Raw genomic sequence first — 12,430 nt, forward strand, 5'->3', positions numbered from 1 at the left:
TTTGTTGTGAAATAAAAGATATATAATAGAGATGTACAAATAGAAGACTCTAGTATTAAAATAATTAGCCCAATAATAATTTATATATATATAATAATATTATATGTTGTAATGTGTATATATATACAAAGATAGAAAGAAGTATTAAAAATAAAGAGAGAGAGAATCGCATCTGTTTATTGTTGCAATCTCAATATAATAAAGATGGTTAATATTGCTATTAATATTATATGTAAAGAGTAATAGAAAATAGAATTTAAAATACTTATAAAATAAAAGAAGAGAAAGAATTGTAGTAGAAATATAAGAAGAAGAGTATTTAATTGCAGCATAAAATAAGATTGATTTGTATGAAAAGGAAGGGAGAATAGTATTTTGTTATTGCTTGTAGTGTACATATCATGCACTGAGGATGTCTATTTATACATGCAAGGAGGCTATAATTTTCAACTATCATTAAATATAAGGACATTGATAATGTAGCCATTCAGCATGGAAAATATGATCTGCTCATGGTCATCCATTTTTATCCTTATCGCAACACTCCCCCTTGGATGACCATTAAGGATTATTGCCTCATTAAAACCTTACTAAAGGAAAACCCTGTGGGAAAAACCTCAGTGAAGGAAAAAGAGTACAATATCCTTTATGATGGGGACTGCCTCATTAAAAACCTTGTCAAGAAAAACCCAATGGGAAAAAAAACCTGACCAAGGAAAAAAGAGTACAGTCTCCCCCTCTTGCCGACATCATTTAATGTCTCGAAATCGGCGCATCCCAATCTCATGTACCAATCTTTCAAAGGAGGATTTCGGGAGTGACTTTGTGAATAAATCTGCCAGATTGTCACTTGAACGGATCTGTTGGACATCAATTGTCCCTTGATTTTGAAGGTCATGAGTGAAGAAGAATTTGGGAGAAATATGCTTTGTTCTATCACCTTTGATGTATCCGCCTTTAAGTTGAGCAATGCATGCTGTATTATCTTCAAACAGGACAGTTGGAGCTATCTTATGATCAATCAGTCCACATGATGACATAATATATTGAATCAAATTCCTTAGCCAAAAACACTCGCGACTAGCTTCATGAATCGCCAGTATTTCAGCATGATTAGAGGAGGTTGCTGCAATCGTCTGTTTCGTGGACCTCCATGATATAGCTGTACCACCATATGTGAATAGGTATCCTGTTTGAGACCTCCCTTTATGTGGATCAGACAGGTATCCGGCATCTGCATAGCCAACTAGTTGTGACTTGGATCCATAGGGATAAAACAATCCCATATCAACCGTTCCATGAAGATATCGAAAAATTTGTTTGATTCCACTCCAATGTCTTCTGGTTGGAGAGGAACTATACCTTGCTAGTAAATTCACCGCGAATGATATGTCAGGTCGCGTATTATTAGCAAGATACATTAGCGCTCCAATGGCACTAAGATATGGTACTTCAGGACCAAGGATATCTTCATTTTCTTCTTTAGGACGGAATTGATCCTTTTTCACATCTAAAGATCTTACAATCATTGGGGTACTTAATGGATGTGACTTATCCATATAAAATCTTTTCAAGATCTTTTCTGTGTATGTTGTTTGATGAATAAAGATCCCACTTTTTATATGCTCGATCTGCAGGCCGAGACAAAATTTAGTTTTTCCAAGATCTTTCATCTCAAACTCTTCCTTTAGAATTTTTATAATTGTTGGAATCTCTTCAGGAGTTCCAATGATATTTAAATCATCAACGTACACAGCAATTATAATGAATCCAGAAGCAGTTTTCTTTATGAAAACACACGGGCAGATATCATCATTCTTGAATCCGTTTTTGGCCAGATACTCAGTAAGACGATTATACCACATTCGTCCAGATTGCTTTAGACCATATAAAGATCTTTGCAATTTGACTGAGTATAACCCTTGCGAATATTCATTGGATGGTTTAGATATCTTTAGTCCTTCGGGGACTTTCATATATATATTCCGATCTAATGATCCGTATAAATAGGCTGTTACCACATCCATTAAATGCATATGCAGTTTATGATATGCAGATAAACTGACCAAATAACGCAATGTTATCGCATCCACTACTGGGGAATACGTTTCTTCATAATCTATACCGGGCCTTTGTGAAAAACCTTGTGCCACAAGTCGGGCTTTATAGCGCACAACTTCATTTTTCTCATTTCGTTTTCTCACAAATACCCATTTGTATCCAACAGGTTTTACATCTGCAGGTGTACGGACTACAGGTCCAAAGACTTCACGTTTTGCAAGTGAGTCTAATTCAGCCTTCATGGCTGCTTCCCATTTTGGCCAATCACTTCTTTGTCGACATTCTTCGACTGATCTTGGCTCAAGATCCTTACTTTCATGCATGATATCTAATGCCACATTATATGCAAATATTTCATTGACAATTGTCTTATTTCGGTCCCATTTCTCTCCTGTAAAGACATAATTTATCGAGATCTCGTCATTTTCACAATTTTCAGGTACCTGAACGTCTTCTGGCGTTATATCAGAATTTTGGACAACTGCGGGTGTCTCTACTATGTCTTTTTCAACAGGAATAGTATTTACCTCTTTTCTCTTTCGAGGATTTCTATCTTTAGAACCGACAGGCCTGCCACGCTTCTGGCGTGTATTTGCTTCAGTGGCTATTTTTCCTACTGGGACATCAATTCGAATTGGGACATTTTCCGCCCTGCCACGCTTCTGGCGTGAATTCGCTTCAGTAGCTACTTGTCCTACTGGGACATCAATTCGAATTGGGGCATTTTCCGCTGGTATATAAGATTTGGTTATCCTCTTTGTATCGGAAAATGCATCAGGCAATTCATTTGCTATTCTTTGCAAATGTACAATCTTTTGAACTTCTAGTTCACATTGCTCTGATCGAGGATCTAAATGCATCAACGATGATGCATTCCAATTAAGTTCCTTTTCAGGAAACTTATTCTCTCCCCCTAATGTTGGAAATTTTGATTCATCAAAATGACAATCGGCAAACCGGGCTTTAAACACATCACCAGTTTGTATCTCAAGATACCTCACTATAGAGGGAGAATCATATCCAACATATATCCCCAATTTTCTTTGGGGTCCCATTTTGGTGCGATTAGGTGGTGCAATGGGAACATATATCGCACACCCAAATATTCTTAAATGGGAAACATTTGGCTGCTGGCCAAAAGCTAATTGTATAGGAGAGAATTGATGATAACTCGTTGGCCTCAAACGAATAAGTGCTGCGGCATGTAAAATAGCATGCCCCCAAACCGAGGTTGGGAGATTTGTTCTCATAAGCAAGGGTCTAGCAATTAATTGGAGGCGCTTAATAAGTGATTCTGCTAACCCATTTTGTGTGTGAACATAAGCTACTGGATGTTCAACACTTATTCCATTGGCCATACAATAAGCATCAAAAGCTTGGGAAGTAAATTCACCAGCATTATCAAGACGAATTGCTTTGATTGGATTTTCTGGAAATTGTGCTTTTAATCGAATAATTTGAGCCAGTAATCTTGCAAACGCCAGGTTGCGAGAAGATAATAAGCACACATGTGACCATCTCGAAGATGCGTCTATCAGGACCATAAAATATCTAAAAGATCCACATGGTGGATGAATAGGCCCACATATATCACCTTGAATCCTTTCTAGGAATTCAGGGGACTCAAATCCAATCTTTACTGGTGATGGCCTTAAAATTAACTTCCCTTGAGAACATGCAGCACAACAAAATTCACTAGATTTAAGAATCTTCTGGTTCTTTAGTGAATGTCCATGAGAGTTTTCAATAATTCTCCTCATCATGGTTGTTCCCGGATGACCCAATCGGTCGTGCCAAGTTATGAACTCATTTGCGCTAGTAAACTTCTGGTTTATAGTGGCATGTGATTCAATTGCACTAATCTTGGTATAATACAACCCAGATGAAAGTGAGGGTAATTTTTCTAATATAACTTTCTTATTTGAATCATGAGTTGTTATACATAAATACTCATGATTTCCCTCATTCATCGTCTCAACATGATATCCATTTCGGCGAATATCTTTGAAACTCAACAAGTTTCTCAGAGACTTGGTAGATAATAGTGCATTATTTATTATAAATTTTGTTCCTCCAGGAAACAAAATTATAGCTCTTCCGGAGCCTTCTATCACATTGCCTGAGCCAATAATAATGTTAACATATTCCTCTTTTGGCACAAGATGGGTAAAATATATATCACTTTTGAGAATAGTGTGTGAACTTGCACTATCCGCAAGGCATACATCTTCATTACATATCCTTGCCATTCTTCAAAAAACAAATAATAATAAAATGAGTAGTATGCATAGTTAAATTGAATACTTGATCAGAATTATTTTTCTAAGAAACACTGTACATAAAATAATGTCATATACTGAAATTTTATTTTAAAATTTGACACAATTAATAATTTCAAAATTCATAAATATTAATATTTCATTATTTATGTACATCACATTTGAAACTTAAATACATAGAAAATAAAACTTTAACAATAAATTTTTTACATTATTTATTTACATAGATACTTCACAATTTCACATATTAAACTATTCCATCATTGATCAAATGGCCAATATTTCCTTCAGGGTCCTCAAAGAAATCAGATACATCATAATGAGTGGTGGAGTTCTCAGCATCATTTGAAACAAAATTTGTTTCCTTTCCTTTGTCGTTCTTTTTCAAAGATGCCTGGTAAAGATCGACTAGGTGCCTTGGGGTACGACAGGTACGTGACCAATGGCCCTTTCCACCACAGCGGAAACACTTCTCCTCGGTTGATTTATTCTGCCCGATATTCTTTTCTTTGTCCCACTTCTGGTGAGATCCTCTCTTTTGAACATAATTCTTTTTCCTTCCATAATTTTTCTTGTTATTAAAAGCTTGCCATTTACCTCTTCTGGGGTAATGATTTGCCGCATTTACTTCAGGAAATGGGGCGGCGCCAGCTGGGCGCGCTTCATGATTTTTCAATAACAACTCATTGTTGCGTTCGGCAACAAGAAGGCAAGAAATTAACTCAGAATATTTCTTAAACCCTTTCTCTCGATACTGCTGCTGCAGGAGCACATTCGAGGCATGGAAGGTTGAGAAAGTTTTCTCCAACATATCATGATCAGTTATTTTTTCCCCACACAATTTCATTCGTGAGGTGATCCGAAACATTGCAGAATTATATTCATTTATAGATTTAAAATCTTGTAAACGCAAATGCGTCCATTCATACCGGGCTTGAGGAAGTATCACCGTTTTCTGATGATTGTACCTTTCTTCAAGGTCTTTCCAAAGATCTGCAGGATCTTTTAATGTAAGATATTCATTTTTCAATCCTTCGTCAAGATGACGACGGAGAAAAATCATGGCTTTAGCTTTATCCTTCTGGGATGCATTATTTTCAGCCTTAATGGTATCTCCAAGATCCATTGAATCAAGATGGATTTCAGCATCTAATATCCATGATAAATAATTGTTTCCAGATATATCAAGAGCATTGAATTCAAGATGAGAGAGCTTCGACATAATGAAAATTTGTTACCTGAGTCTTCCTAAAAATTTGATCAGAGTCTCGTGCTGATAACGTGTTGTGAAATAAAAGATATATAATAGAGATGTACAAATAGAAGACTCTAGTATTAAAATAATTAGCCCAATAATAATTTATATATATATAATAATATTATATGTTGTAATGTGTATATATATACAAAGATAGAAAGAAGTATTAAAAATAAAGAGAGAGAGAATCGCATCTGTTTATTGTTGCAATCTCAATATAATAAAGATGGTTAATATTGCTATTAATATTATATGTAAAGAGTAATAGAAAATAGAATTTAAAATACTTATAAAATAAAAGAAGAGAAAGAATTGTAGTAGAAATATAAGAAGAAGAGTATTTAATTGCAGCATAAAATAAGATTGATTTGTATGAAAAGGAAGGGAGAATAGTATTTTGTTATTGCTTGTAGTGTACATATCATGCACTGAGGATGTCTATTTATACATGCAAGGAGGCTATAATTTTCAACTATCATTAAATATAAGGACATTGATAATGTAGCCATTCAGCATGGAAAATATGATCTGCTCATGGTCATCCATTTTTATCCTTATCGCAACAATTTTGAATATTTATTATATTAGATTTTTTTTAATTTTGATAAGTACAAACCAACTTTAAAAAGCTCTCTCTTAGTGCTTTCAAAAGCACTCCTAACTTTTAAAAGTCGCAAGTATAAGCAGTTAGGCTTTTTAATTTACCAAAATGAGGTAATTTTGTGCTTTTGAATAAATAGAAATGAACTTAAGTTGTTAACAGTTAACACCTGCATAGAGAAGCTCAACACCAACTTGAATACTTTGGAACTCGAGTCGCCAGTTACAAATCAAAATACATCACTTCTTCTCAGATAAATAAACTTAACTATATTTTAAACCATAAATTAGCACCACAATAAGATAAAAAAATAGATAAAAAAAAGGGAAAGAAAATTCACCATCTTTTGCATACAAAGCAAGTTGTGTTTAGATTGACAACTGAATAAAAGTGGGTGAAAAAAGAAGCAAGAAAAATAGGCGCAAAGTATGATAAATGCACTTCAATCATGTCGGAAGAGAGAGAGCCTTGAATTATTTACAAGTGCTACACACACCTCATGATCATTGAAAACACTTTTATGTTCTTTTTCTTTAGCCTCTTCTCTGTTCAGAAAATAATTCACACATTCATGGGGTCATTTGTTGCTCCACCAAAAGCAGCAACACTGAAGCAGCAAACAAGTACAAAAACAAGCATTAGTATGGTGAATATTTTTAAACCTATCCATCTATGTATCATAATATTCCATCTAGACTTGACTTCTTTAAAGTGTACACGTTGGTAATAAAGGGTAGCATACACATTGGAATTTGTTAGTCAAGGTTGTTCAACACTATCTCATTTAACCAACGATGCAATAAAGACACGGGACATGACATGGCACGCAGACACACGATTTTAAAATCTTATAAGACACGGATACACGATATATATAAAAATATAAAATATTTTTTAGATAAATTACAATGATATTTTGATATTTAATTGATATTAAAATATAAAATATTTTTTTAATTGCTTTTAATATCTTCTTTTAATTAAATAAAGGGGTAAAGTATACTTTTTGTCCCTAAAGTTTGACAAAAGTTTTAAAAATATCCTTAAGTTTTATTTTGTTTCAATTTTGTCCCAAAAGTTTTCGATTTGCATCAAATATACCCTTGGCGGCTAATTTTTTAAAAATTTTAAGACCAATTCAATAATAATTTCATAAGAACAACCCTCAACACAAGCAAATCAAGCATAATTTTCATGCATTATTGTTAGATTGGTCTTAAATTTTTTGAAAATTTAGCCGTCAGGGTATATTTGATGAAAATCGAAAACTTTTGGGACAAAATTGAAACAAAATAAAACTTAAGGATATTTTTGAAACTTTTGCCAAACTTCAGGGACAAAAAGTATACTTTACCCTTAAATAAAGTATTTAAATTTTTTTTTGTTTTAATAAATAATATATATTATTTCTAAACTCATTTCAAGAATACATGTTAAGAATAAAATTGGACACACTGGTATTTAGGTGTATTCAAGTGTGTCCGGAGAATAATTTTTTATTTTTTATTAAAACACAGTTAGATACAGTAGACGAACGTCGATACGTGTGTCCGAAATGTGTCTGACACGCGGACACGACAACTCAGCAAAGTGTGTGTGTTTCATAACATTTAACCAATTTGTGCACTCTAGAAGAGGTTAATCCGTTGCATACCTGTGCTTTGTCATTGCTAGGTTGGTTCTTGATAAAGTGTGGTCTTTGATTAGGTGTGCCTGGCGTAACTCCAGCTCCACCCTGTCTCTCCTCCCTCACTTGGTTGAAAATGTGAGTGTAGCCATCAGCCGATGCAGGGTTACTAACATCCCACTCGCCGAACTTCGGAACAGCTGCTCCTTTGTCAGGCTGCCGCATCATAATGCTAGAAGTCAGAAAATTTTGTGAAGCAAAACATTGCATAAAAGCTCTGATCAATCATTGATGATTTGATGTAATCTCAAAAATAGTGTGTGTAAATATGCCATGTGGAACACCATGACGACTCATACCCCATTCAATGGTATGAGTTAGCACGATGTCCCATTTTTTATGTGTAAAGATAACACAAATTGTGTAATATATATGAAAGCTTTTAAGTTTCATGCCATGCATGGTGACCAAGAGAGAACAGGACTAAAAAAACCAACAGTCTCATCGCCCCGATTAGCTGGTCTTAACCGGGATCTTCCTGGTGTTCCATGGCTGCTATCATAGGAATTCTTTCCTTCCCATGATGGACTATCCTTTCCAGGGGCTCTAGCCTGACGATGAAGGGGAGAACGTTCGATGCTGTACTCAGAACCAGTACTTTGTCTAGAAGGTCTTCTTCGGTTATCGGCAGAACCTACTCCCTGGCTTGCTTGACGAGCAGGAGAGTCAACAAAAGGCTTAGCATCACTGTCTTCCTTGCTCTTCTGTAACTCATGTGTGGATGTCTTAGATCCCTTTCCAGATGGATGCTCTGAATCAGTTCCGGGTATGGCCGGAGGTAGCTGATCAGATGATGAATTATAAAATGATAAATCCGAATTCTCCTCAGGGTCATTCGGATTTATCATCTTCGTGCCAGTTCGATCTTTCCGAGCCTTGTCAAAATAAGCTGTATATGGAACATTTTCTCCACTTTCCCAATTGCCAAATTTTGGTACATGCGATCGTTGCTATCAAATTCAGACATAAAAAAGAAGTATGTCAAGTACAGTTTCATTGAATAAACCAAGGATATGACTTTTGGGTTTGGTATCTAGATGAATTAGAGTTATCAAATGTGGAAAATAATAGCAGAGGGTCACTGTGGATTGTCTTTTGAGAAAAGTAATTATTTTTTATTTTTTTGAAAAAAATATTTAATAGACAAAAGCTATTTTACGTTTGTATAGACTTTTTCAAAAAAGCTTTTTAAGTATAAAAACGTCTTTTGTTTCTGTTTTTTTTTAATAAAAATTTTTTTTTAAAAAGATATATCCAGACAGGTTTAATTTGAATAAAAATACTTTATTTATGAAAAAAAGAGTATTTCTTTCACTCAAAAAAGCCAATTCTAACCAACACTTAATTCTCTTTCCATTTTCCTGGCAACAAAGATGATATTTTGATATTTCAGGAGTCAAATCAAATTGAAACTAGACTTAATAATTCAACATGAGGGTAGTTTATAGAGAACACAAAGATCATACAGATTGGAAGAATTTACACTGTATTTGTCCCCATTTGACTAACTCGTGACAATCTTATATTCTTAGTCTCTTAGTAACAATTAAAAGTAAATAGATCCAGTATTAGACTGTGCATATAAATGTGGTTTTCAATTTCAATCTACAATGATTTCATCCAAAGATGCTCTGATATTAGTTTATGTTAAGAAACAATTGTGAGATCATTGAGAACTTTAACCTCGAAAGTTCCCTAAGTACTGAAAGCTAATACTCTTAATTACAATTGGAGAGCTTTTCCCCAATAATTACAAGGATCACAAGTCATGCTAAACTGTTGTAAAGTGTAGATCGTGTTTGTAGGGCAGATCATTTGAATATCAGTTCTTATTAATTGTTTGGCTACGATTCTACGACTTTTCTTGGTTTCTCTCTACCTTTGACTATTGGGATACTTTAATTGATCCACTTTTCTTACCAGTTCTTCTATAAGCATTCTCAATTTCCTTGCATGACCGAAATACCAAAGGCAATAATCTAGCATCTTGTCAACAAGAGGTCCTACACCAACTTTCTTTCTGATGGATTCATTCCTAATCCTATCATAGCAAGCATATCCACTTACCAAGGTGACATTCTTATCGCTACAATATAATCCAATTATATTATCTAACATCTTACATTTTTACATGGTTGTCTACTTAAATAACATTGTAGCATGCATGAAAGAGTTGTTATCAACTGCAATTTTTATGAATGGTTGGCCCAATATTCTAAACATTTCTTTCCAATTCATCCTCAGAGATACCTTGATCAAACTTCAACAAGAATAATAATTCTAAGCCTAACACAGCTTTGAGGTGAGAAACATGCAGGGAGCAACAATGAGATGATCAAAGATTGAACAATTAAAGCAATCCTTTTATCTAACATTCTCAAATACAACTCCCTTCTGCACACTGCTTAGGGAATCAGAAACCTCACTGCACTTGTGTGTGCAACATTGATAACTCTTTGTATTGTATCATCAAACATTTTGAGTCTTTCAATTTGATCATCTTTATTCTCACTCATGTGCTCTTATGACTCCATGAAATGGCTGCATCAGTATGATGCTTTTTAACAACAATAAATATATCCTCAAAAGTTTTAAATTCTTAATTTCTTATAAGCTAAATAACGATGGCTGTAGCTGTTTACCACATAGTCCCTCATATCAGAACAAATAAGATGAATGTTTATGCACTTTACCACATGCAACCTTACAAATCAACAACCCGATTTTACTTGCACAAAATGATTATTTCAAACCTAAAATAAATAATTCTCTCTCTTTCTATTAAACCTAAGCCGGGAAGTTGAGTGCTTCTTTTTCACTCATGATATTTTAATTCTCTTAACAAGTCTAATGATTAGTATTTCTGGTGAACATTTCAGCCGATCAAAGTTATTCTTAAAGCATAAGAACAAACACCACCGAGTCCGAGTGTGTTGCTCAGCTAGCGGGAGGTTTTGCTAGCTTAACCAGAAGCTTTTGGTTCAAGTCCAATGGGTATGCGACCGGCTACGCTCTAACTCGGAAGGGAAAGCTTTGCTTCCTAAGTGGTCCTATCAGGCTAGAGCAGAACTCCCTCCAAACTAAGGATAACTTGTTTCGACCAAACTCATGGATACAACCCTACTAGCTGCTTGTTCTCTCTTATCTTTGACAGATCCAAATATCCAATTTAGTAATTCACTACACATAAAAGTATAACATTTCCTTGATTAATTAGGTACATGATCCATATCTTTGAACATTTTGAATTTTAAGAAATATATCCACCCACACAAGGCTACAAGCTAAATTCTCAAAGCAGCATGATTCATGGAACTAGCTACAAAGAAAAACCAAGAAAACTCTGCATGATAAGAATCTTATTGAATTGCTTGAAATTTCTAAGAAGCAGAACGAAAAACTGAAGCTGCTAATAGTTGATTTGGCTGCAGATGAAACGAATTGACCAAGAAAATCTTGTCTGGTCAACCATATCAAAGTCTAGAAGATGAACAGTCACAGAAAAACAAACCAGGAGAAGAAGAAGAAGAACCTCACCTTCCATAGCAATAACATAATGCAAGACATTGAATTTCCCTCTATTCAGTGACCAATTTGTACAATTTTCTCAGCAATCATAAACACATATAACATGACAAAACCATGACAAAAATTAAAAATAAAAATGAAAATATATTTACAAAAATAGAAGGAGGAAAAAAACTTACTGCCATTTCTAACCAAGCTTGGAAAAGAATCCGCAGAAAGTGCAGAGCAGAAGAGACACGTGGCGGCTGCCGGCGAAGGATCAGAGTCTGTGACGCTGTGAGAAAAAAGAGAGAGGAAGAGGATTATGAAGCGTTCTTTGATCGGAGCCACCGGAAATGCTCTGAAAATTAATATATGTTTTCTGCTTCCAACTTCTCTGTCTACTAAGTCATACATGATATGGCATTAATTAAGTATTTTATTTAAATTAAAATTGACAAGGATTGAAGAAATAAGAAATTATTTCATGGAAGCCACCATTCATGTTTCTGTCCCTTCCAAGTCATATAATTGTTATTTGTTACTTGTTAGTACTTAATGTACACTCTCTTAAAACTTTTAGATATTATTTTTGGAGTTTCATTTTGACGCAGCTAAAGTTTTTTATATAGTTGTGTAATTACGTTGTATAATTAAATGTACGATGTAAAATTATTTTATATTTAATCAAAATTAATTTTTTTTAAATGTATTAAAAATAATTTAATGTTACTTTTATTTTTAATGCAAGTAAAAATACTGTTGGAAAATATATATCGTGTTAAATCTTAAAATTTTCAGCAATTTAATAAAGAAAAATCTGCTCATATATATATATGAGAAAATTATTGTAAAGGATCATTAATAAAACTTAATTAATAAGAAAAATTATTAATATTAAAATTATTAAAAAGGATTAATTTATATATTATTAAAAATAAAAATAAAAATTAAAAATTAAAAAAATAATATTATTCCATAATTTATCTTTTTTTTTCTCTTGTTTTCTTTTTTTCATTTTTTTCACTCACAGAAAA

At 33.8% G+C, this 12,430-nt stretch overlaps 1 protein-coding gene across 2 annotated transcripts; it reads right to left on the reverse strand.

The window, feature by feature from the left end:
* Positions 1–6,375: 6,375 nt before the first annotated feature.
* Positions 6,376–11,922, reverse strand: LOC112775129 (RPM1-interacting protein 4). Of its 2 annotated transcripts, none has more exons than XM_025818607.3 (4): positions 11,594–11,922; positions 8,324–8,836; positions 7,854–8,042; positions 6,376–6,806 (listed from the first exon to the last, which is right to left on the reverse strand). In XM_025818607.3, the coding sequence occupies exons 1-4, from the start codon at positions 11,597–11,599 to the stop codon at positions 6,777–6,779; spliced, it is 738 nt and encodes a 245-aa protein (XP_025674392.1). In that variant the 5' UTR covers positions 11,600–11,922; the 3' UTR covers positions 6,376–6,776. The 2 variants fall into 2 exon arrangements, with proteins under 2 accessions (XP_025674392.1, XP_072083037.1); XM_072226936.1 differs by having other exon boundaries at positions 11,424–11,838.
* Positions 11,923–12,430: the final 508 nt, after the last annotated feature.

The sequence above is a fragment of the Arachis hypogaea genome, chromosome 19 (genome assembly GCF_003086295.3).
Source record: "Arachis hypogaea cultivar Tifrunner chromosome 19, arahy.Tifrunner.gnm2.J5K5, whole genome shotgun sequence".
Lineage (NCBI taxonomy): Eukaryota > Viridiplantae > Streptophyta > Magnoliopsida > Fabales > Fabaceae > Arachis > Arachis hypogaea.